Source organism: Hemicordylus capensis, chromosome 5, assembly GCF_027244095.1.
Source record: "Hemicordylus capensis ecotype Gifberg chromosome 5, rHemCap1.1.pri, whole genome shotgun sequence".
NCBI classification, from domain to species: Eukaryota; Metazoa; Chordata; class Lepidosauria; order Squamata; family Cordylidae; genus Hemicordylus; species Hemicordylus capensis.
Window position 1 is genome coordinate 152,020,324 of NC_069661.1, and position 27,395 is coordinate 152,047,718.

The window sequence follows — 27,395 nt, forward strand, 5'->3', positions numbered from 1 at the left end:
AAACGATGCTGTTGAGGTGTCCCTATGTGTCCCTACAACTGCACCTGATTTGGTTCATATTGGTCCAGGCGTTGCAAAGTTAAGGCGGGGGGACACACACACGGACAGACACACACAGGGAATGCTGGGTGATCTCATAAGCCCACTGGAAAGTAGGCTAAAAATACAGCCACCAAAACAACAAAAACAAAAAACCCTACAAGATAAAACACCACTAACACAAATATAACCAATAAAAGGGGGACAAATTAACTTCTTCTTTAGACCTTTAGGCAACCTAAAGCAAGAAACCCTTGTAATGCACCCTCAAGGTCAACTTCTGTCCAAACAATGGAAGGGGGAGTAAAGGTACTTGCAAGTGTCAAAGTCAAGACCCTCCTTTGAGAATGATCTCTTTAGTTTCCTAGCACATGGGCATATCAAGTGTCAAAGCTGATCTCACCAGCAAAGATAAAGCATTCAGTATTCCTTCATATGTTCAAGAGTTAATTTCTTGTTACAAATCAGTGCACACTAACTCATATTAAACTATAAGGACTAGCTTTGTCCAATATTATGAAGCTGGATAATATCAATTGTTTAGCAAACTGAAGGAAAAAGCAACGTAAAAACATCAACTGCTTGGAAATGCTCACTTCTCGCTGGAGTGCCTCAAAAGACAAAACTATTATCATGAAGTATTAAAAATGATTAAAGGAGCAACCCTTGCAGAAGCCATGTTTCAGCGAGCCCTGTTCTATTTATTTAACAATTTTATCCTTAAGTATGCTTTCCATCAGCTTACCCAGTTCAGATGTTAAGCTAACTAGCCAGCAATTTCTTGGATCCCTCCTGGATCCCTTTTTGAAAACTGGTGTTACATTGGCTACTTTCCAGTCCTCTGGTACAGAGCCTGACTGTAGGGACAAGTTGCATATTTTTGCTAGGAGATCATCAGTTTCACATTTGAGTTATTTTAGAACTCTTGGATGGATGACATCTGGCAAAGGTGATTTGTTACTTTTTAATTTTTCAAGACAGTTTAAAGCAGGGGTGTCCAACTCAATTGGGAGGTGGGCCAGATCTCATTACAATGCACCTCTAGGGGGCCACACCCACTTCACACCATCTGTCTTTCTTCTCCCCACACCTTTCTCTCTCACACCCACCCACTCCCCCTTTACTCACTTGGTGAATGAATGAGAGTGAGTAAAGGGGAAGGAGTGTGCACGCATCTCCTGACTTCCCCGTCGCCAACCCCACAGTTGCCACCGCCAAGAAGGGCCCAGGGAGCTGATCAATGTGTGCCACCATCCTGCCCATTTCCCTCCTGCAGTGGGGCTGGCAATGGGGTTAACTGGGGAAAGACAGGGGACGGATGATGACAGCTTCTCAGCCAGCTTCCTGGCCCCGGCTCAGTGATGGCAGCAGCTGGGTTGGTGAGGGGGAAGACAGGGGACATGGTGACAGCAGCAATGGCCGCTTCTTGGCAGATCCAGCGATCAGCTTGACCTCCCTAGGGGCCAAACAGTGGAGCTCCACAGGTGGAATCCAGTCTGTGGGCCAGGTGTTTGACAGCCTGGGTTTAAAGCATTATCTCGACACCTCTATTTGATGCCATTCTTTGACCTTCATCCCCGAGAAACTCAGTTCAGGAGTGAGTATATGTCCAGTATCTGTTAGTATATGAGAAATAAACTCTTCTAATTTGGTTTAGGGAAGGTCAGAAGGCATCCATAAAATTAAATCATTTTTATTCAGATTGGAATGTATTAGCATATTGGAAGAGGTGTTTTAATCAACTTATCCTCAGGAGCTGATATCATTACACTGTAAGGATAATATGGAGACACCAAAGGCTCCAAGAGGTTTGATACTGATTAGAGCAAATGAAATACAAAGTGCTATAAGGCCCTTAAAGACTTAGGTCCAGGATACTTAAGAGAGCGCCTTCTCCATTGTGAACACTGTCGACTATTAAGATCATATGGAGAGGTCCTGTTATGGTTGCCGTCAACTTGTTTGGTGGCAACTTGGGACTGGGCCTTCTCTGTGGCTGCCCCAGGGCTTTTGAATGCACTCCCTGCTGAAGTAAGGGCATCTCCTTCTCTGTTTGCTTTTAGGAAGACTTTGAAGAAGTACCTGTTTTCCCAGGCTTTTAACTGAAATTTAAATTTAAAAATTTAATGTGTGTTTTTATCTATTGTGATTTTTTATCTGTTTTTGTGAATTTTAAAAGTTTTGTTTTATATTATGTTTTAATCTGTACACCGCCTAGAGATTTCTATACTAGGTGGTAAAGAAATGCGATAGATAGAGCAACTGAATGCTAGTTTAAAGTTCAAATAATACTAATTTAGTACTGAATGTCAATAAATAATGAAACAAGATGCACTCTATTGTAATAGCTGTGATAATTTGTGTTTTTCTATTAAGCTTATTTTGCAAAGTTGATAGCCCCCCTCCCCCCGCAAAAACAAACAAACCCAAAACCAAATTCAGCCATAGTATCAAACAGAAATGGAAATGAGAGGAAAGCACATTTCCTTTACTGAGTCAGAGACCAACCATAAAACAAATTCTGTAACAAAACAGAGGGAACGTGTTTTGCTAAAATGTTTACTCCTGTGAAATGGCTTCCTTTTCAGCAATTCTTCATACAACTTTGTGAATTCACAGGAGGGCAAGTATTGAGGAAGGAGAAGCAGTATGTCTCTGTTGCCTGGATAATAAAACAAATGCTCCCTCACTCCATCCTGTCATGTTGTTGGGCTAGAATGCGAATGGTGATGTGCATTCAGATGTACATTCCCATGCAGGTCCCATATGCAGGGCTCAGGAAATTCACTAGTCTACTTGTCTGTGATGAGTGAAAAATGATGCCTGATGACTGGAAAAAATCCTGACGAATAACGTACCAACATAACTTGACAAGTAAAATTTTTATCTGGCTGGTGAACAGAGCCAACATTTCTCATCCCCTGCCCATATGGTAATATGTAACTATGGGTGACTACAGCTAGGTCAGAGCAAACGTCCTAGAATGTAGTGCTGGTGGGCTATAAAACCACCAGCACAACACAATGTAGAGAATATCAACTTGGTTGACTAAGGAATGGGAATGAGTTCCCTCTTTCCTCCCTCCATTCAGAACATGAGCAATGGGAAAACTTAGTTTTCTCTCAGTTCTGTTAAAATTTAGTCATATTTGAATGGCTATGTACACCATGATGTCATAGTATTCGCTCAGGCCCCGGCCCAGCGCCACCCGGCGGCCCCGGCAGCAACATCCCACGTGCATGAAGTCACACGCACGGGGTGTGACTCGGGCTCCGGAAGAGCCCCTGGGCAAACTCCCCCCCCCACTCTCCAGGGAGCCCTGAGCAAACTCTCCCCTGTCCTTTTCAGGCAGCATTTGCTACCTGACAGCCTTTATTTCCCTCTCTCTCCCTCCAGCGAGGGAGTGAAAGGGAAACAGAACTTGTCAGGCAGCAAGCGCTGCCTGAAATGACAGGGGAGAGCTCACTTGGGGATCTCCAGAGCCCAGGAGTGGGGAGTTTGCTTGGGGTTCTTCCGGGGCCGGAGCCACACCCCCCGTGGACTTCTGCAGCCCTTTCCATTGGCAGCCCAGGTTCTTTGAACCTGTTTGCACAATGGTGGCTCCGCCCCTGTATTTGCTACATGAGCCTGAAGCAGCAGGGATCAAAAGCTTTTCAGGTTTTAAAAAAGGTACTGAAGCACAGTAGGTCAGGAAAACAATGACTGCAAACAGGTTATTAAAAAGTGTATGAAATAATGAAAAGTAGGGCCTTTATCATGAGCTCTTCTGACTCTCTCTGAAATTCATTATTTATTAATTTATATACCGCCAAATATCAAAATTAAAACATGATATATAAAATTTAAAACATTTAACATTCATAAAAAGATAAAAATCATAATAGATTAAAATTCTATTAAAATTACACATTAATACACATTAAAATTTAAATTTTTTGTCACTGTTTGCATCTAAAGCTGAACCTCACAAAAATTTGGCACAGTACTACATGAAACTTTGCAAGAGCTTCCTAACATGCAAGTGTTTCCAGAGGGCCAGGATTATGGGACAAACTTGTAGAAAGGAGAAAGAGAAAGTACTAGAAGCCAGAAAAGCTGGTAGCAAAGGAAGAGCAAGGACAACTACAGTATTTCATTCTTCTTACAGGCATGGCTTACTGGGACAAAGCTCAAGACTCCAAGTCAAAATTTTAAAATCGGGTCACCGTTGGCACAGCTGGAAACCTCCTTATCCATTTTACAGTACTTTAAAACCAAAGGCTCGGGTAATTTAGAAACTCATTCACAGTAACTTTAATGTACCATTGCAATATACTGACTATTATAACCACAATATCACAATTTCACAACTAACACACTTCTTTCTCATAGAATTTTCAAGAAACTGACAAGAATTGATTTCATGTTCTGTAGACCCTGAAGAAGTTTAATCGTATAGGCATTCCCTTACAAGTCAGCAACTTTGAAAGTTACTTTATTTTAGTAACTGAATATGACTCATACTTCCAGTTTAAAATGCTTAGAAATGAAAACAAATACAGAGCATATTTTAAGAGGAAAAACTGCTGTAAAGAGCTCAGAGAACACAACTCACTTAGAAACTTTTGGATAAAGGGTAGTTAATTCACAGCCAATGACAATAAACACCTTGTTAAACACTTTCACTTTCTCTGTGACAATATTAAAAGTATCACTTCAGCATGGGTATTTATTGCCCATTAAATTAATTTTTTAAAAACCAGGAGAAAATTAAGTCTCATATCTAAATTCTAGGAGAGAACTCATTACAGGAATAGTAAAGATCCAAAGAAATAACCTGAGAAAGCTATACAAACAACAGTATCAAGTATGGTTGAAAACGAATCTTCAGACTGCATCCACCCCAACTGAATCTGCTTTGTTGTAAAGGAAATAATACAGAGTTTAGTTCTGATTTAATGTAAACTGACAAAGGAAATGAACTTCCAGTTGAAGAATACAGTACTGATGGTTCTGATAGAACACAGATTTAAAAAATAAACTTGACTTCACTGGAAAACTCTCAGATGTTGAAATAAACCACCATGTTGCATTTTCCTGTATTTGCAACACATACAAGAGAGCATTTTATTCAAAAATGAAATGACTAAGAATTTCCTTTTTCAACCAAAGTGGATCAGCAAGAAGACACATAAAACATCTTGCTCGGAGAAACGTAAACTGAAAGGACTTACACTGTGGTTCAGCCTGCCAAGTTAATCCAATTCTAGGACGACTGTAAACAACTTGCACTGCCGGAACATGAAATGATTCACATTACCACAGACACTGTTAGAGAATGACAGCAACACGATTAGGTATTCTGCAAAGGCTGGAAACGAGGCAGGAAGACTGTTCCAGCAAACTGTAGATCTGCACTTATAGCCACTGTCTTGACTACACACACACACACACACACACACACACACACACACACACACACACTCCCTCCCTCCCTCCCTGCTGGGCAGCAGAAATACTACTTTAGCAACAACATAAAGTACAAAGACTGCTTTTAAAAGAAGCAACTATTTATGAAGAGGATATAATATGCACATTAATAAAACAAAGGAAAAATCATGAAGTCAATTTTATTGTTAACAAATATTGGAATGTCTAATGGGACATCCATGGTCCAATCATTAAAATTCCATAGACTTTTTATATTTTGAAACCGTAACTCAGAGTATCAGACAACTGGATATAGTCTGTGAACAGTATGGCTTAGTGAACAGAACAGTTGGCTAAATGGTATGGGCACAGTGGAAAAAAATCAGCTCTTTCTGGTGCTGTTCAACTAGGCAGGACACCACGGTTTCTTCTCCTGCACCATTAAAGCTTTATTCACCTTCTGAGTTCTGCAACCAAAACCTGAGGGAATCTATTCACAAAAGTATATTGTTTGCTGCATAAACAATATGTTTTTGGTTATGCAGAGTTAGATCATTGGTTCATCTATCCTTACCTATACTGTCTACTCTACCTGGCAATGGCTCTTTAAGGTCTCAAGCAGAGGCTCTCTCAGCTCTATTACCTGAGGCCATTTTAACTAGAGAATCTTGGGACAGAATGTGGAATGTTCTGCATGCAAAACACGAGTCGTACCCACAGAGCTATGGTCTCTCCACAGAGCTTTCAAACATTTGATAATGGGCACATTCCAGTCGAACATTTATTCCTTCGGCACCATCCATCCTGGGTCAGCAGAGATGGCAGGAGAATGTCATAATGGATTTTAAAAGCCTAATATATTACACACAAAGGAGATCATAGCAAGTTATACAGATAAACTTGCCCCTTTTCAAATTTGGCTTACATTTCAATCATTTCTAATTTCACTGACACCTACACTTTTGTAGATAAAGGGACTCTAACTTTAGTATCTTTATTGGGGGGGGAAATCGTTATTAGCATTCATGTATTTAATAACTCCTTAGTGTTATGTATAAAGTGATTATACAATCTATACTTCATGCTCACAAACAAAACTTATAAGGCGGATCAGCTCCCCCACCCCCACATGGTACAGATATAAGAGAGGCTGAGAGATTGTGGCTGAACTGCAATTTGCAGTCTCAACTTTCAGATCTGCATCCAACAACATTATCCAGTGGAACACGGTGGCTGTGCTTTCTTGGTGGTGGTGGTGGTACTCCAAATTAATGAAAAAACACCAGGCTCCAGACAGCCCCAAGCTCCAAACAGCCCCATGCACTTTGTGGGGCCTGGATTTTTCATTCCAGCTCCACACTTCTCACTGCACTGGTGACTGCTCCTGGAGAAGTCTTCTCAAGCTTTGGGAGCAGCTTGCTGGCTGGTACACAAGACTCAATTTGAAATGGGGAACCTCAGAAACTCTGATACATATATGGAGCGCCCTAAGCTTCCTTTTGATTCCCATTGAGCATCTTTGACAGCTGCTGTGTGAAAGCAGTGACTATTAGTAATAAAAACCTGGGAAAAGTTGAATAAATTGCCTCTTTATTGTCATAAGGTATAAACACATATCAATGGCAAAATTCTCAATAATGTCTGATTAACTACTACTCTGAAATAAAAATCTGTCCTGAGACGATAAGACTATGGTTAAAATAGTCTCCAAAAAGCAAAAGGCACAAAGGACACAATCAACATTATATCCAACAAGTCTTAAGGTGGAACTATGTTACCTCAGAAAATATGTTCTCAAATTCATGTCTGGTAGATAGCACTAATCAGAAATGGATAGTGGATGGATGGGGGATCCTTAACCATCTCTCTACCAATGGCTTTGTCCCCTTAATCCTTCCCCCCCACCCCAGCCATTTTTCATAGAGTCTAAAATAAACAAATCTTGAAGAGCAACCACCTGGGTGGGAAGGGTTGGGTGAATGCAGCAGGCAGGTGTTAAGCGCCACTCTCTCCCACAGATTCTCCCCTGCATGATTCTCTCCTCTAATGAGAGAAGAGCTGATCTTGTAGTAGCAAGCATGACTTGTCCCCTTAGCTAAGCAGGGTCCATCCTGGTTACATATGAATGGGGGACTAGAAATGGGGAACCTCATGGAAGGGAAGCCCCTGGTGGGGCTTCATGGAAGGGAAGCCCCTGGTGGCGCAGTGGTAAAACTGCCACCCTGTAACCAGAAGGTTACAAGTTCGATCCTGACCAGGGGCTCAAGGTTGACTCAGCCTTCCATCCTTCCGAGGTCGGTAAAATGAGTACCCAGAATGTTGGGGGCAATATGCTAAATCATTGTAAACCGCTTAGAGAGCTTCGGCTATAGAGCGGTATATAAATGTAAGTGCTATTGCTATTGCTAAGTGCTAGAAGTGTGAGCACTGTAAGGTATTCATTTCAGGGAATGGAGCTGCTCTGGGAAGAACAGAAGGTTCCAGGTTCCTTCCCCAGCATCTCTAATATAGGGCTGAGAGAGACTCCTGCCTGCAGCCTTGGAGAAGCCACCGCCAGTCTGTGAAGACAATACTGAGCTAGATAGACCAAAGGTCTGACTCAGTATATGGCAGCTCCCTATATTCCTACGTTCCTAAATGCCACACACACTCATGTTAGCCAACAAACATGACTAACAGGTTTACTGAGTTAACATACAGTTCCTTTCTTAGCTTCTTTCGAACAATGACAACCTATAGACTGATTTGACATTTGGCAGTCTGCAACCAAGCCTATGCACATGCAACTGCCATCATCTCATAATCTGCCTTCGTTTCTCTGTTGTCTCATGCCATTGTAAGCCCCTCAGGATAGGAACCTCTGCTAATTCTTTGTAAAGTGCTATCTACGTTGGACACGGTTAGTGATACAGTTTCTCCCACATATCATTTCTTGTTTATTCTAGATGCAACTCTGAGGGCAGTTAGCAAATATAAGGATACTGCCACTGACTGAAAAGGGAGATACTTTTGTTAATCTCTAATCCAGAAGGAGTTTTTAAAAAATACTCAGTTAAAAGAACATTAGTGTGACATAAGGTGAGAATAAGGTAAAGGTAAAGTGTGCCGTCAAATCAGTGTTGACTCCTGGCGACCACAGAGCCCTGTGGTTTGCTTTTGGTAGAGTACAGGAGGGGTTCACAGTTGCCATCTCCCACGCAGTATGAGATGATGCCTTTCAGCACCTTCCTATATCACTGCTGCCCGATATAAGGTGTTTCCCATAGTCTGGGAAACATACCAGTGGGGATTTGAACCAGCAACTTCTGGCTTGCTAATTAAGTTATGTTCCCTGCTGTGCCATTATGTGGCATAAGGTGAGAGGAAAATATTAGCCTGCTGCAGTCATCTGTGTGAAAATCTCTAAATTCTTAGAATAGTGAAGTCCCAGAATAAATAAAAGAATATTGCTCTTATTGTGAAAACCTTCAGATGATTATCAAGTGTAGGGAAATATATCCACTATCAGGTATAATTTTGCTCATTTATACATATATTGAGCAATACTAAAGAAAATTCAAACATAAATTGACCTTTAGAAAGTTTTCAATCTTTGTTTTGTCACTGTTTCCTTAAGTGCTGTGCTTGTATATGAAGATGGCCAATCCAGTTTTCACTGAAATTTGAATCCAGTTTAAAAGTATTCCAGGATATTCTCAACTCAATTCGTGGACTGGATTACTAAGTGAGATGGCCAGAATTATGCCTGCAGGAAAAAGAGCATTTGATCCCAGAGTCCTATTACAGAAATGTCCTTCAAGGTCCAGAAAAGGCCCATCACAGAAGGACAAACATAATGACATGAGCTCCCCCTACTGGCTACATATATGTAAACAGTTGACCTAAAATAATTATCCAAAACAAAAAAGTCAGAGGGACTTTTCAAATGACAGGTTGCAACAGTTGTCCTGGGGAGACTGGGCAGGGTTGTATGTTGGCAACACTATGGCTACTAGCCAATAGGCAACTACCATAGCTGGCTTTTCTCTGATATACTGGAAGCCTACAGGACCAGTTTTCAGAACTCACTCCAGGAAAAAAAAAGTGTATGTATTATTACAGAAGGTGTATTCAAACCAGTTCTACAACCCTTAGTGTTATGTGTCTTTACACCAACATTACAAGAATATATTTTTAAGACTGTGGGGTGGGAAACCTGAAAGACTCAGAACTCAGATGGCCAATCTTTACAATTTCAAGTGTTGTAACGTTAGCAAAATCTAGGATTCTTGATAAAGCCTGATGATGTGAAAAGCCAGCATGGTGTAGTGGTTAGAGTGCTGGACTAGGACTGGGGAGAGCTGAGTTCAAATCCCCATTCAGGCATGAAATTAGCTGGGTGACTCTGGGCCAGTCACTTCTCTCTCAGCCTCACCTACTTCAAAGGGTTGTTGTGAAAGAGAAACTCAAATATGTAGTACACCGCTCTGGGCTCCTTGGAGGAAGAGCGGGATATAAATGTTAATAATAATCATCATCATCCCCCAGTGAGGCACTACCTTGGCGTGGTTGTGGGGCTTGCTCTGAGGAAGGTGAGAGCTATGCCAGAGGTCCAACCATACTGGACAGGTCTCACCAGAGGAGCCAGACAAAGAGTGCCTCTCCCATCAACAATATGGTGAGACGTAACTTTAATAAATCTATACCGGATCGGTCATCGCCCGGGTCAACAAAGACCGCGCCAGGTGCTGGAATCCCTGGACATCTGGTGGCAAGTGGGCAACAGGACTCAGGATCTTCAGTTGAGCAACCAGGGCTGGAGACTGCAAGGTTACTGGAAGAAACGTCGCTTAACCGAAAAAAATATACGAAAAATGCTAACAAGGAAATAATGATCTGCTATTACAAGTTTAGTCCAACTAGAAGAGGTTATTTAAAAAGAATGTACCAAATTTGGAAAGAGAAGCATCCAGAGACAGAAATAACAGAACAAAGGCTAGCAGACCAGAGAAGATTCATAATAAGAAATAAAGTATTCACAGGAGTTGAGCTGGAAGAACTGCAAAGAGCAACACAGGCTCAAGATATGGAAGAAGAATTACCACCAACTGAAGAAGTTGCTCAGGCGCAGGTGGAGGAGGTGTCGGAAATCGAGGATGCCACTGTTGCTGAACTGTTTCAAAATCAAAACCAGGCAACCTCCCCTTTGCCTTCACCTCAAAAACCCAAATGCCGTTTAACAGAAAAGCAACAAGAACTAAAGCAAAAAATAACTGAGCACATGAACCAAACAACCACCAGGGTTCGACTTCCAGCTCTAAAAACAGTTGCCAAAAAACAACTTGCTCAGGTATTAAAAGATGTCAATGCTGCACTTGCAGAAATAACAACCAATAATTTGCAAGAAACAAACCAACTAATGTACAGTGCAGCAACAACAACAACACAAGAGCTCGGATATAAGATCAATGGACCTGTAAAAAAAGAAAGTAGTACATCACCTAAATGGAAGATTAGATTAGAAAATAAAATCTCCAGGCTTAGATCAGATGCTAGTAAATTGAAAGATATGAAAGACAAGAAGAAGAAGAATGAAAACACCAAACAGTATCTGATCCAGAAATACCACCTAGATTCAAGGAAAATTAGAGAAGTCCTGGAAATAATAAAGCAGCAAATAACAGTAGTGTCAAAGAAGATTAGCAGATATGAAGCCAGAACTACACAACACAGGTAGAATCTCCAATTCCAGTCGAATCAGAGATGTTTCTACCAAAGTCTAGAAGGAGAAACTGCAAGAAACATAGAAACACCAAATAAAGAAGAAACAGTGCAATTCTGGGGGAAATTATGGGACAATCCAATAGATTATAATAAAATAGCAGGCTGGGTGAAAGAGGTCAAAAAATGTAACCAACAAATACAAGATCTAATAATAACAACAGAATTAATAAGTGAAAGAGCAAAGAAAATTAAAAATTGGACTGCTCCAGGCAACGATGAACTGCATGGCTTTTGGCTTAAACATCTAACAAGCCTTCATAAACAACTATCAAAACAGTTCAATCACATTTTGCAAGGAGGTGATATTGAACAATGGCTAACAACTGGGAAAACTCATCTCATCATGAAAGACCCAGCAAAAGGTGCAGTTCCAAGTAATTATAGACCGATAACCTGTCTGCCAACCATGTTCAAATTATTAACTGGAATAATAGCAGATGAAGTGATGCAACAGTTATTAACTAACAAACAGCTTCCAGTTGAACAGAAAGGAAATTGCCCGAACACCAGAGGCACAAAAGACCAGCTGCTGATTGACAAAATGATTTTAGAAAATTGCAAGAGAAGAAAAACAAATCTAAGTGTTGCATGGATGGACTACAAGAAAGCCTTCGATTCATTGCCTCACACATGGATACTAAAATGTTTAGAAACAACTGGTGTCAGCAAAAACATTCAGATATTTATTTTAAAAAGCCATGAGCATGTGGAGTACACAGTTAACAATCAATGGCGAGACACTTGGACAGGTTAGCATTAGAAGAGGCATTTTCCAAGGGGACTCACTATCCCCACTGTTGTTTGTAATCGCCATGACCCCACTTTCACAAATACTCAACAAAACAGGCCTCGGATACCAAACATCTAAAACATCAAGTCAAATCAACCATCTGCTGTACATAGACGATCTGAAGTTGTATGGAAAGTCCCAGTCAGAAATCGAATCACTGCTAAACACTGTCCGTATATTCAGTAGCAATATAGCAATGGAGTTTGGACTAGACAAGTGTGCTGCATTAATAATGAACAGAGGGAAAATAAGAAAAACAGAAGGAATAGAACTGCCCAATGGAAGCAAGATCAAGAACCTGGAAGAGAAAGAACCTTACAAATACTTGGGCATTCTCCAGGCTGATAACATCGCACACACTGAAGTTAAAATAAAAATTGGAAGTGAATACATCAGGAGAGTTAGAAAAATCCTCAAGTCCAAACTCAGTGGCGGGAACACCATACAAGCCATAAACACCTGGGCTATACCTGTTATCAGATACACTGCAGGAATAATAGACTGGACCCAGGCAGAGCTAGAGACGCTGGATCGTAAGACCAGGAAAATCATGACCATCAATCATGCTCTGCACCCCCGCAGTGATGTCGATAGGCTATACCTCCCTTGCAGCTCAGGTGGAAGAGGAATGCTGCAAGTCCATCAAACAGTAGAGGAGGAGAAAAGAGGCCTTGAAGAATATATCAAGGACAGTGAAGAAGATGCACTTCAAATGGTCAATAATGCGAAACTATTCAACACCAATGAAACAAAGCAGGCCTACAAGAAAGAACAAGTCAAGAACCGAGCAGAAAAATGGAGAAATAAGCCACTGCATGGTCAATATTTGCACAATATAAGTGGAAAATCAGACATCACCAAGACCTGGCAACGGCTTAAGAATGGCAACTTGAAGAAAGAAACAGAAGGTTTAATACTGGCTGCACAAGAACAGGCACTAAGAACAAATGCAATAAGAGCAACAGACGAAAAATCCACCACAAACAGCAAGTGCCGCCTTTGTAAAGAAGCAGATGAAACCGTGGACCACCTAATCAGCTGTTGTAAAAAGATCGCACAGACTGACTACAAACAAAGGCATGACAAAGTAGCAGGGATGATACACTGGAACATCTGCAAAAAAATACAAGCTACCTGTAGCCAAAAATTGGTGGGACCATCAAATTGAAAAAGTGGTAGAAAATGAAGATGTAAAAATATTATGGGACTTCCGACTACAAACAGACAAACATCTGCCACACAATACACCAGATATAACTGTAGTGGAGAAGAAAGAAATACAAGTCAAAATAATCGGCATAGCAATACCAGGGGATAGCAGAATAGAAGAAAAAGAAACAGAAAAAATCACCAAATACAAAGATCTACAAACTGAAATCGAAAAGCTGTGCCAGAAAAAGACCAAAATAATCCCAGTGGTCATTAGCGCCCTGGGTGCAGTTCCAAAAGACCTTGAAGAGCACCTCAACACCATAGGGGCCACAGAAATCACCATCAGCCAATTACAAAAAGCAGCTTTACTGGGAACAGCCTATATTCTGCGAAATATCTATAACAATTGACAATAAAATCCAGCCATCCCAGGTCCTTGGGAAGGACTCGATGTCTGGATAAAACAAACCAGTCAATAACACCTGTATGACTGTGTAAACAAGAAATAATAATTAATAATAATAATAATAATAATAATAATAATTATTATTATTATTATTAATAATAATAATAATAATCCCGCCAAGGTGACGTGAGTGTTGCTACCCAAACCAAAATGTTAACTTCTTCTGGAATTCCACCAAGTATCTAGTAGGATAAATAAAGGTGCTCTTATTAACATAACATGTGGCACATACAATCTGACAATTACCCATTGGTTCTAAAATCCAGAGTAGACTACAAGCACCTATGAAGAGAAATAGTCTGAATGAAGGACTGGATCCTGCCACCTGGGATCATTTACAGTTTCTGAATACCATTCAATTTGGAATAGTAAAGTTGCTTTGTAAAAATCTTAGGTAACATACCTATGTAGCCTAGTAGAGGTTTTGAAGTTACTAGGCAGTAGGACATAGGAAGCTGCCATATCCTTAGTCAGACTATAGGTCCATCTTGTTCAGTATTGTCTACACAGACCGGCAGCAGCTTCTCCAAGGTTGCAGGCAGGAATCTCTCAGCCCTATCTTGGAGATGCCAGGGAAGGAACTTGGAGCCTAGATGCTCTTCCCAGAGCGGCTCCATCCCCTAAGGGGAATATCTTACAGCGCTCACACTTCTAGTCTCCCTTTCGTATGCAACCAGGGTGGATCCTGCTTAGCTTAAGCGGACAAGTCATGCTTGCTACCACAAGACCAGCTCTCTTCCCTGCAGGGTTAGCTTGAGGAAATCAAATGGAACAGCTCCAGAATGAAGATCTTGCCTATTTAATCAAAGGACACTTCATTACAAAAGGATCTTACACTAATTCATATACTTATCTGAAAACACACAAAAATGACAGCATGCATCTATCATCATGAGAAGGGCGCTTTCCAGACAACCCAAAAAAAGAGCAACTTTTTCACACCGGATATACGACATCCAAGCTCTAGATCACAGTGATTAAATTTGCAACAAGGCATTGGAAATGTGAACGATACCCGGCTGTCCGTGTGGGGACTGCAGTGTCACAACGCAGGAAGTGTGGAAGCACACTTCCGAGATACGTCCTGACCCCGTTGTAGGGTCTAGTTGGGAAAGCGCCAAGGTGAATTCGAAAATAGTTTCCAGAAGAACAAAAGGTGTTTTTGATATTCTAAAAGTTCTAGAGATGCACATATCAGGAAGTATAGAAATATAATAAATTAAAAAAATATACAGAACACACTTCCATTTAAGAATCAACACATTACACATCTGCACATTCTAACACAACAGCTTTACATGTATTCAAACTCCTATACAGACATACATGCTAGGAAGCAGCTACTGGCCATAGCTTCCAATAATGTGTACAGTTCACTACATATAAATGTAGGATTTACACATATATAGCCATGTTATACCAATACTGGCACCAGAGCTCCATTTGAGCCACCACTGATGCGAAGGAAAGCCCTCACAAGAGTTTCAGACGGGCTTACTTTGACACACTAAGTATTAGTCACTTCATTTTTGTTTTAGCCCTGAAATAGTAGCTGGAAGGGTGGGTTGGGGATTGATCAGCCCTGACACTTGATCAGCATTTAAACCCTTCCGTCCATGGATGGGTCTGACAAACACTGTCACCCCAGCCCATACACTACTACATCCCAGCACCCTATTATCACCCCAGCACCCTACACTACATTATAGCCTTGGAAAGAACCTAGATTAGAGCTAAAAGAAGCTTCTTTCTGGGGGCACATCATAGCATGAAGTAGTGATTTTTCTCAGAACCACATCATGAAGGAAAGGGGCCCAATGCACACCATGGTCCAAGTGCTGACAGAGCCCACCCCACTCATCAAGTGGATGCTATTTTGCAGCGGGGGGAGGGGAGCAGAAGAACACCTAGTGTCATATGTGCTTTAACTCTTAGATAATGAAGACTAGATTACTCAGCAACAATACATGCTAGAGCTTTCTATTTACTCATCCAAGCAATGTGGGGGGTGGTACACATTGCTACACATGTAGCAAGAGCTTCACTTGCAGTTTTCATTTCAGGAGCTCCCAAGGAGACAATCTGCTTTTAGAATGTAACTGCAGTTCGAATGTTCAGCAGCAAATACTGTAATTATCAGACATCAAGCAAAGCTCCAGAACATCTGCACAGTTCTTGCCTGGACCTGAATGTCTCTTGGCCGGATTGTGCCACTGCAACGAGGTTCATATCCCCCCGCCACCTTTAACAATCACCTTTGGATCTTTGCATTATTGAACGGCAACATAAGATCTGGAGTGTCATGCTGAATTATGCTCACTCTCACAACCTTTCCAAACAAAATCCATATATGCTTCTCTGGTACATAATATTCTAGTACAGATGTTTCTCCTCACAGGTAGTTTTTTGGGGCAAATTGCCTCTAAATGGTCATTTTTTTACTATTTTCATTCAGTACTAGCAACAATTTCCTGTTGTGAAGAGAAATTCGCTATAAAACTTTTCTTAAATGGTTTGTTGCAAACAGGACTGACAAGAATACTAGATGAGAGAGATCCATTTTGAGCACACAGCAAAACCTAATATTTATACTTCAACAGTATATCATTCTCTTGCAATCACCTCTTGAACTGAAGGATCCAAGGGTTACAAGCAGGAGCTAACAACTACATATTAATGACCCTAGCTGAACCCCAGTGTCTTTCCTTTGGTTTTGGAGACCAAAATGGTAGTCTTACAATAAACTAGTAGACCACAGAAAACAAAAACAATTTATTAGTCATCAGAAGCAGTTATAGTGGAATGAATGGTCATGAGAGGAATGCCCTTAAATTGATATGTTAATCCATAACAGAAAGACAGACAGAATTCAAGAATGTGAATAGTAAAGAAATGTACCCTGGTTTGACAGGATGCACACAGGCCTGGAATACATATAGACCTGGAGATCACAATCAGATACTTTAAATGAGATTTATTTTCAAATAGCATGAATATGCATAATTAAAGGAGGCTGGAAATGCACGCGACAAATAATTTAACAGACACAGAACTCCACACATAGTCAGTATAAACCCCAATATTTAAATAAATTATTGTGCTAAGTCAGCAGAAATGATACTAGGCCACCCTTTCATATTATTTAACACAGTTTCAGACACTCAAGTCAAAATCTTATTGATTTACAAATAGTATAGTTTCATTCTAGCTTGATTATTTCTCACCAAAGCTATATCACAATTACAAGCTGATCCTGAACACACTATTTGAAAGTAAAACCCCATGGCTTATGAACGAAACAGGACTGGCAAAGAAAGAAGCATCCAGACAGCAACCTCCCGTAATCTTGGTTTGATGCTTGGGTGATAAAGCACCAAAAAAAAAAAAAAAAAAAAAGTTGCCCAAGGAAGTACGGCAGGAAACGTACCCCTTTTGAAGGGTTAAATGAATTTGACACTTGCCAGATTGACAGATAAAACCAATATTGGTTTGGTACACACTGCTTCTTGTGGGGGGAGGGGAGAGGTGGGGGATCAGCACATGAGGCAGTCCCAGAGATATATATAGACTACAAGGAACAAAGACTGCCATGCGATGAAGCAAAGAGAGGTGAATCTAGGTTGCCATTAATCCAGTCTGGACAATCTTCATGTCAAACAGAGGCTAGGTGCACTGGAAAAGGACGTTGCTCATGTGTGCCAACTTCAGATCCACCAGATGCTCATGTATTGAAAAAGCCACAGCACAGGACACAAAATCCAACATGTGCAGATCCAACTCAAGCAACTGATTGCTAAACTATACACAGGATATAAGTTGCACAGTTTGGATTATGCACATAACTTGCATTGGATATGTGCAGCGTCCCTGTGCAAATGTTATAGCCATGTGTAGACATTCAATGCTAAAACGACACCTGAGGCCTGCAGAGTGGACATTTGCCATCAAGTATCCCCACAGAGCCTTTTAGCAGTCATTATTCCTTAATTTTTTTAAAAATATATATATTAATTGTGTCTTGTTGTAGCCAGCTTGAATGCCTGTTTTGGGGCACAAAGAGAGAATATATTATATTTTAAAAATCCAGCTAGCCCAGAAGTGTGGCAGGGTCACACTATGGGCATTCTTACTCCCCTTACCAATCATAACTTCCCCTCAGTGGGAAAAATAATCCATACTCAACCATCAAGGACAGCAGAACAGGAAACTGGAAGATCAGGTCCACAGGACACAAATTTGCACTTCGCGTTTGTTTCAATATGGGATACAGAGATCAGTTTCCAGTGGACTGTGCCCCTTGTTAATTAGTGGAAGGGAAAATACCATTTGGATTCTGTCTCAGCCAACACTGGAAGCGACCACAGTTCAGTGGAAGAGCACCTGTTCTTCATACAGAAGGTCCCAGGTTCATTCCATGGCATCTCCAGGTAGGGCCAGGAAAGATCTCTGCCTGAAATCCTGAAGAGCTGCTGCCAGTCAGAATACAGACAATACTGACCTAGTTGGATCAATGGTCTGACTCAGTATAAGGCAGCCTCACACAACCTGGGCTACCTCTAGAAAGCAAACACACACAACAGGCCCAAGGTCTATCTAGTCCAACATCTTGTTTCACACAGTGGCTCACCAGATGCCTCTGGGAAGCCCACATGCAAGAGCTGAGGGCATGCCATATCTCCTGCAGTTGCGCCCCTGCAACTGGTCTTCAGAGGTATCTTGCCTCTTAGGCTGGAGGTGGCCTATAGCCGTCAGACTAGTAGCCATTGATAGACTTGTCCCCCATGAATTTATCTAAGCCTTTCTTAAAGCCACCCAGGCTGGTGGCTGTTACCACATCTTGTGGGAGACAATTCCAAAGGTTAATTATGTGTTGTGTGAAAAAGTGCTTCCTCTTTCCGGTCCTTAATTTCTTGGCAGTCAGTTTCATGGGATGATCCCTGGTTCTAGTGTTATGAGAGAGGGAGAAAAAATTCTCTCTAACTACTCTCTCCCCACCATGCATAACCGTAGACCTCTATCATGTTGCTCCTCAGTCTTTTTTCTAAACTAAAAAGCCCCAGGTGTTGTAGCTTTACCTCGTAAGGAGGGTGCTCTAGGGCCCTGATCATCTTGGTTGCCCTCTCCTGCACCTTCTTCAATTCTGTAATGTCCTTTCTGAGGTAGTGACCAGAACCGTACACAGTACTCCAGATGTGGCTGCAGCATAGTTTTGTATAAGGAAATTATGATATTAGCAGTTTTATTTTCAAACCCCTTCCTAATGATTCCAAGGATGGAATTAGCCCTTTTCACAACTGCAACACATTGAGTCGACACTTTCAATGAGCTGTCCACCATGACCCCAAATCTCTCTCCTTGGTCAGTCACCATCAGCACAGATCAGCGTATATGTGAAGTTGGGCTTTTTTGCTCCAATATGCTTCACTTTAGACTTGCTTACATTGAACCACATTTACCAGTTTTTGCCCATTCTCCAGTTTTGGAGATCCTCACAATCTGTTTTGGCTTTCACTACCCTAAATAGTAAGGTGTAATCTGCAAATCTGGCCACGTAGCTGGTTACCCCAACTTCTAAATAAATTAATGAATAAATTAAAAAGTAGTGGTCCCAGTACAGATACCTGGGGGACCTCTCTTCTTAGTTCCCTCCATTTAGAGAACTGTCAATTTATACCTACCCTCTGATTCCTGTCCTTCAACCAGTTACCAATCCACACATGAACCTGTCCCCTTATCCCATGATTGCTAAGTTTTCTCAAGAATCTTTGATGGCGAACTTTGTCACCATCTGGCCATGGCGATTTGTTAATTTTAGATTTTTCCTGACAGTTTAGAACATCATCTCTTGTCACCTCTGACTCAGTTCTTTAGCTTCCATTCCTGAGAAGTTCAGTTCAGGACAGGTATATGCTCAGTATCCTCTGCTGTGATGACAGAGGATACTGAAATGATATGCACCAAGCATACATTTTCCATCTCTCCCTTAAAGTCACTTCCATCTGAATGTATTGTAAGTGTACTCAGGATTCTAGCTTTAGTAGTATATTTGTTTCAAATTGGTTTAAGGTGAGAAGTTCAGCTAAAAAGAATAAATGATTGCTAATGCACCAATTCCTACAGGACATGTACACCAAGCCATAATCCAGGAACAAAAGTTTTCACTTACCGCAGTGTGACTGGAAAACCTGTGGCTTGACTACCTGATTGCAGATATTGCACACTACTAGATAGAAATCATCATGAGCTGGATAATGGCCAAATAAGTGCATATCTGTGGGAAAGTTAAAAAATATATATATACAAGTATTAGAAGTTGAGCTTTCAAGAAGTTAAAATACTGCTGTATTGTATTTTTTAAAGTACACAGATAAAAACTATTAAGAGTAACTACAAAGAAAAAACTTTGGAATAAACCATTTCTAATTCCAATGCCTACCACCTGTAAACTAGGGACAGGACATTTGTTTTGGACTACTCGGTACAAGGAACAACACGTTTGATATCTGTGTTTATTATAGGTAATAAATGTATGTGTGGGAACAACCCCAGCTACCTCCAAACTAATTTCTGAAAATTTTTCAACAATTATTTTTCAAGCTATATTCCTTTAAAGCTTGATTCCTAATGGAGCTTTAGCAAAAGACACTTTTTAAATAGGAACTGGAGGCAAGATAGAGGGGGGGCTGGAGGGAAAATGAGAGAACAGGGTACCAGGCCTGACCTGGTCAGAAACGAACAAAAAGAGAGAGTCACAGGTAATCTAAACGCTGATTGTTCTCAACCAGAAAAAACTGCAGCTATCCAATCAGAAATAAGTCCTAAACAAGCTTCAATTCTCCCTTGCTTCCATGCATACAAATTCCTGGTGGATTCTCCCAGTTTCTCTCATTGCTGTCCAATCTAGGAGCGAGGAGTAAGAATGATCCAAATGGTATTTCTCATCAAATAAATCTGGGGCAACTCCTAACTTGGGAAAATAACCAGCAGTGAGCCCTCTAACAGGGATTCCCAGACGTTATTCACTACAACTCCCAGCATCCCCAGCTGCAGTGGCCTTTGGCTGGGGATTGCAGGAGTTGTAGTCAACAACATCTGGGAATCTCTGTTAGAGGGAACAGTGATAACCAGCTTAATATACTCCCTACTTTTTATGTCAAAAGAAAGGAAAATCAACTGGGAGCGTCTTCCAAATTTAACTTCTTCGGAAACGGTTGTGTTTATGCAGTTCAACACCATTCCAAAAGCCTATCTAACTGTTTTCAAGCCTATAGTCTGATACAGTCTTCAACAACAACAACAACAACAACAACAACCCTTGATCCTACACACATTTACTAGGTTTCACTGAGATCAATGTAACTTAAATAGAGAGAGATAATTGTTTAACTCAAAATGCAATAGCCAACCATCAGCACCAGCAATTCAATATATGTTCACTGGTAATTTCTCAAAAAATATTTTGTTTAGGTTTATCAGTCTACTATTGCTACTTCAATTGGCAAACTGACAGATTCTAAAAAATGGATTGACTTAGCAGTTTTAAATAATGAAGCTAAAATGAGGTATGTCACTCAGGTTCAAAAGGAGCAACGCTAAAAGACTCCACAAGGATTTACAATAATCAGACGCTGCAAAACCACAAAAAGGATAATGAATTGAGAAGGGGCACCAAGAACACCACTTAACACTAGGGAAAATACTAATTATCTCCCAGCTTTAACTTTAAAGGGTACAAAATTTCACTTCAGTTAATAAGGAGGATTATGGCAATGCTTTCAGAGGACAAACAGATTCAGTTAAGGCAACTGAAAATAATCAAGGAGGAAGTCTCTGTACAAGAAATGTATTTGAAACCAGCCTTTCCATTTGTGTTTAGTTGATATATTCTTATTTGTTGATCTTACCATTTAAACATTTGATTTTCAGCCGATTGAAGCCTTGCACAGCAAATCTAGTCCTTTTAGGGGGTTACAAAGAGATGGTATTCAATGCATGATGTCAATGCGATACAGAATGAGCTAAGTTTCTCTGGAAATGTAATCCAAAGAAAAATGTGTGAAATTTAGGTATTACAGCTCAGATTGCATTTAAGAAGATCCACTAAAGAGGATGACAGAAATTACACACACACACTCACACAAAAAGAATGCATATTTGAACCAAATACAATAATAGTGATTTTATGAGATGGCACTTTTCAGGCCAAACAGGTACAGCATTTTACCTTAATTTGTCATTTAAGAAACGCTTCTGCCATTTATTAAATCAACTATAACCTTTCTCTATCTAAAAAAAGCTTTGTAAAGTCTATGCTACAAAACACTTTATTGTATTTGGCTATGAAATTGCAATCTTTTGATGTAGTCCATGAGAGAGAGAGTGTGTGTGTGTGTGCGCGTTTAATTCCTACCATCCACTTTAATGGATCTTCTTAAGTGCAATCTAACTGTTCTACACAATAGGATCAGAAAAAATTGGGTGCAATGTCCTTGGTTCCTTTTATTCTTTACAAACTATTAATTTAACAGGTTACTTGAGTACCATTCTGCCTACTATCAAATGCTTAAGGCAAAAGCACTTTACTTTTTCAGCCTATACTCCTTTTGGTCTTCTGGGAACTTTCAAGGTGGTTATGGAAATAATTTAGGAGCTTGTCATAAAGGGAGAAGGGTCACGTTACACATGGGCATCACATGCAGACCCTGTATCCAGCTCGGAAACTGACCATATAATCCACCCACCCATCCAGCTAAAAAAGATAAAATTACTTCACATAGAGTGTGTGAAGTAAGAGCAGTTTCTACAGCTTCCCCCAGAAAGAAACAGCCTGTGTGGGGCTGCAAGTTGCAGGCTGTTCTCTCAATATAGCCTAAAAGACACTGTAAGGGTAGGAACTAGGGTTTTGGGAACACATGGATACCAATATTCATGATTTTATTCAGGCTTATAGCACTGATGTATAGCCAGCAACTAGAATTCCCCATTTTCGTATTGCAGGCACCTGAGGCAGTTGAAACATGGAGCACTACTGAAACAGGGTGTCTTGCCTTGCTGTAGCACCAGCCCCATCCTGTAGCTGTAATAATTCTTCTAACAAAAAGAATGATCTTCCTTCCCTATCTAGGTCACCAAATTATCGCAGTGTCCGAGTGCCTTGCTACTGCAGGATCTGGCAGGCTACCAAAACAGAAGCCAAGTAAGGTGGCATATAACAAACAGGAATTAAGGGCAGCTGGAACAAGAGAAGCAAGCCTGGTTAGAGGCCAGGTTTCTTTCCAATATGCAGGAGGCGGCATAGTGGACCATTTTCCACCAGAGACCTAAATGTCTACAGAGAATTACACATCTTTCTTTGTAGCATATACAGTAATGCTCCTTTTGGATAGAAGACCACCACACCAGGGAGGAGGAACAAATTGTTCATTTGAAGGAATCCACTGGATCAAAATGTCCATCCCTATTTTGATGGCTTCAATACATGACTTCTCTGGTAATGCCTGCCTACCACGATTCCTACCACTAGGCAGGTAATGCCTGCCTACCACTATTCTGCTAGGAGAGCCAGCATGGTGTGGTGGTTACAGTGCTGGACTAGGACCGGAGAGACCCAAGTTCAAATCCCCATTCAGCCATGAAACTAGCTGGGTGACTCTGGGCCACCACTTCTCTCTCCGCCTAACCTACTTCACAAGGTTGTTGTGAAAGAGAAACTCAAGTATGTAGTGCACCGCTCTGGGCTCCTTGGAGGAAGAGCGGGATATAAATGTAAAAATGAATGAATGAATGAATAATCCCAGTGGTAATTGGTGCCCTGGGTGCAGTTCCAAAAGACCTTGAAGAGCACCTCAACACCATAGGGGCCACAGAAATCACCACCAGCCAGTTACAAAAAGCAACTTTACTGGGAACAGCCTATATACAGGTGAAACTCGGAAAATTAGAATATCGTGCAAAAGTCCATTAATTTCAGTAATGCAAATTAAAAGGTGAAACTGATATATAAGACAGACGCATTACATGCAAAGCGAGATAAGTCAAGCCTTAATTTGTTTTAATTGTGATGATCATGGCGTACAGCTCATGAAAACCCCAAATCCACAATCTCAGAAAATTAGATTATTACATGGAACCAAGAAGACAAGGATTGAAGAATAGAACAATATCGGACCTCTGAAAAGTATAAGCATGCATATGTATTCAGTACTTGGTTTGGGCCCCTTTTGCAGCAATTACTGCCTCAATGCGGCGTGGCATGGATGCTATCAGCCTGTGGCACTGATGAGGTATTATGGAAGACCAGGATGCTTCATTAGCGGCCTTCAGCAATTCTGCATTGTTTGGTCTCATGTCTCTCATCCTTCTCTTGGCAATGCCCCATAGATTCTCTATGGGGTCAGGTCAGGCGAGTTTGCTGGCCAATCAAGCACAGTACACTGTATACTTTTCAGAGGTCCGATATTGTTCTATTCTTCAATCCTTGTCTTCTTGGTTCCATGTAATATTCTAATTTTCTGAGATTGTGGATTTGGGGTTTTCATGAGCTGTACGCCATGATCATCACAATTATAACAAATTAAGGCTTGACTTATCTCGCTTTGCATGTAATGCATCTGTCTCATATATCAGTTTCACCTTTTAATTTGCATTACTGAAATTAATGGACTTTTGCACGATATTCTAATTTTCCGAGTTTCACCTGTACTGCGACGATATCTATAACAACAGCAACAACACTGACAATAAAATTCAGCCATCCCAGGTCCTTGGGAAGGACTAGATGTCTGGATAAAACAGACCAGTCAATAACACCTGTCTGACTGTGTAAAATAAATAAATAAATGAAATTCTTTGCCACCTTCCTATCCAACATTCAGGGAGCAGCTGCCCCTGTGGGCAGTTTCCAGAACTGTAGCCTGGAACTCTCAAAGGCTTTTAGGCTTTGGACAGGCCTCACCCACCCAGGCTAGAAATGAGACCCCTGAGTAGCAAAATATCTCTGGCTCTGGTGTTCCAATCTGTGATTTCTGGCTTGTTTCTCAGTCCCATCATCTGGCCCGACTCTTCACTTCTGACCTCTGGCTTCTGTCTTCACTCAACTCATCAGTCCTGGCTTGTCTTGTAAAGTGCAGCCTTGAAACTTTGCTTTGGCCATACACATGAGTCCCCAGTGAGAACAGCGTGGAAGCTTTGTCTTGGTGATATTGCACCTTCAGACTTGGCCCAGCTACTTCAGTCATTGCAGGTCAAGTGAGTAACTTTACACTGAAGTATGAACCTTATCAAGAGAAATCCAAACAGAGGGATCAGCCATGGTGGTACTCACGCCACTGGGATCAGCAGAGGCGCGTTAACTGCGACCCCCTAGCTACTCCCCTTCCAGAGCAGTTCAATGGAAACCATAAGAGATGGCAAGTGTTCCTTCATCAGTGCTGATTAATCTTCCAAAATTGCCCCCATGCCTATACTACTGAACACAGCCAGGTATCTCTAATGGCAAGTCCATCCTCAGGAATTGCCCTAGCACAGGTCTCCCCATTGCTGGAAGTAGATGGTACAGGAACTGACAAACTTTGGGGGTGGGGGTTCAACAGTAAGACACTTACAATGGCAATGGCAATATAAATGTTGCTGCAAGGCAGACATACCATTTAGGGATGTGCTCAAAATGGATTCTGCATTCTGTTTCGAGCACAACACAAAATGCAAAATGGCCAAAATGTTTCATCAAAAGTATGGTCAAAGCAGCCATTTCAACACAACAAACTCAAAGTTTAGAGTGTTTCAGCCATAGGGAACAATCGGGAAACTCGAAGCACCCCGTTGTCACCCATAGGTAGCTCCTAGGGATACTAAAGTGAGCTACGTGGTAGGGCATGATGGGTGCTACCTCCCACCCAACCCACAAAAGAAATGGGCAAGCAGGCGATTTTTAACCTTTCCCCCAAACCCCCATAGGATCTGTCCCCTCCAACAAAGAACACACATTTCAAACACAGTCCAAAAATGGCCAAAACAGAATCAATGACCCAGAATCCACTGCCAGCCACAGTACCTACGCTGCAGTAACATCATTGGCACAAATTGCTCTCTTTCTCACACAATATTATGACTCCTTACGTTACTTCCTAGCATTGCAACAGCTGTCACAGCATCACCCTTACTTGGAAGCAAGCATAGCCATAAACTCAATTAGAGCAACTTCAGCCACATTTTGACTGAGTGCACCTTGCAATGACCAGACCAGACCAGACCAGAGCTGCAAGTGAAGACAAGTTAGTCTCAAGGCCAGACATAGAGCTCATCACAGCAATCCCCAAGAAATATCACACACATAGAGTGGCCGCTGTCCATTTCTTGCCACAACACTATCTCACAAACAAAACAAACCACAACTCAAGGAAGGTGGGCACCCAAGTTCTGCCACTGTCAATGTGATATCCAGCAAAACCAGATAGTTACAGAAGCAATAGTACAGCATATTATACTCAGTCCAGAGAAAAGAAAACCACAGAATCAAATAGACTTTTTCAATCCAACTGCCTTCTACTAACCTTCCTAAAAGAAAACCACAGAATCAAACCTCCCTTCCTCCTCTCCTGATGTGTCCTCTTCCTTCAAGAGAGGTAGGCACGGGCTCTCTGCCTCCCAGTCCCTTTGAATACATTTTTGAATTCCCTGCTTTTATGTTCTCCCTCCCTCCTCCCATCCAATGGGGGCACAATTGCTCATGACAACATTTGATTTGTATAACAAGAAGCCAACTAAGAAGCAAGGAGATCGCAAGTCAGCACCAGAAAACCAATCAGCAAGGGAAAACAGGTCTCCAAAATGGTGCTCAAAATGTCAAAGCTTTTTGATCAAAACGGGTTTGTTCTGCTCAGAGTGCAAAACAGGCCCTTTATTTAAAGGATGTTCTGTTTCAAGCTCTGCCTTTAAAGACTCTGCCTTTCCTGCCACAAAGGGGGGCATTTTGCAGGGGTCTGCCCAGCTAAAGGGGAGTCTTACTCAGAGGTGTGAAACTTGCAGCCCCTGACCTTGCTAGAGCAGCTCAGGTAGGGCCTGTACATTCCCTTAAAATGGATGCATAATTCTCAGGTACTTCCTGGGTTGGAGCAGAGAGCCTTAGATGTTGTGAGCAGCTATCCCTTGTGACAAGCTGACGGAATGCAACTGGGACTATCGTAAGTGTAAAAGGCTTTGGACTAGCCTTCCTCACCCAGCCTGGAAACTGGATAGTCAGTCCTTGCCAGCCACCGTTTTACCAAATGCGATTTTAAGTACATGCGAATGGGAAATTGTGACAGGTCTTGCCAACCACAACCTGAGTATCCACATTTGGCGAGGTTTTTTTTAGTGATTTTGGAGGGGGTTTAAGTGATTTTGAGGGGTTCAAAGGTTCGATCTGCTCATTCCTCTTGGTGACCCTTGCTAATCCTTGCTGAGCTTGCTGTCCCTTGCCAATTTAAAATACTTTGTGATTTTGGGGGGTTCAAGAAGTGTCCAGAGGTTCAATCTGCTCATTCTTCTTGGTGACTCTTGGCAATATTACAGGATTTTTAAAAACAAACATTTTGTATTCCCCTCCCCCTTTATTTTTAGGTCTTTTTGTGGTCGTGGTTCCCTTAACCCCATTTTCCATAGATTTTCATACCTGGCCAACTGCGAATTTGCCAACAGTGAGGTTTTGCCAGAACAGAACTCTAGCAGTAGGTGAGGGATGACTATACCTCTGCACAGGAAGGACTACAAATGGCTCTTCCTGTGTGAGCTGGTACT

The 27,395-nt window shown here is 41.3% G+C and overlaps 1 protein-coding gene across 11 annotated transcripts in view; it reads right to left on the reverse strand.

Moving 5' to 3' along the window:
• Positions 1–27,395, reverse strand: part of ATXN7L1 (ataxin 7 like 1) — a 111,784-nt gene that overhangs the window by 42,017 nt on the left and 42,372 nt on the right. For 4 of the 11 annotated variants that reach the window (XM_053255993.1, XM_053255991.1, XM_053255994.1 and 1 more), the window contains exon 3: positions 19,786–19,890. The exons of 4 other annotated variants lie outside the window; for them this stretch is intronic. In XM_053255993.1, coding sequence (XP_053111968.1) covers positions 19,786–19,890 — 105 coding nt within the window. Of the gene's footprint in view, positions 1–5,252; positions 5,274–19,785; positions 19,891–21,523; positions 21,545–27,395 lie in introns of those variants that run through there. 3 more of the 11 variants (XM_053255995.1, XM_053256001.1, XM_053255999.1) reach the window with 3 other exon arrangements.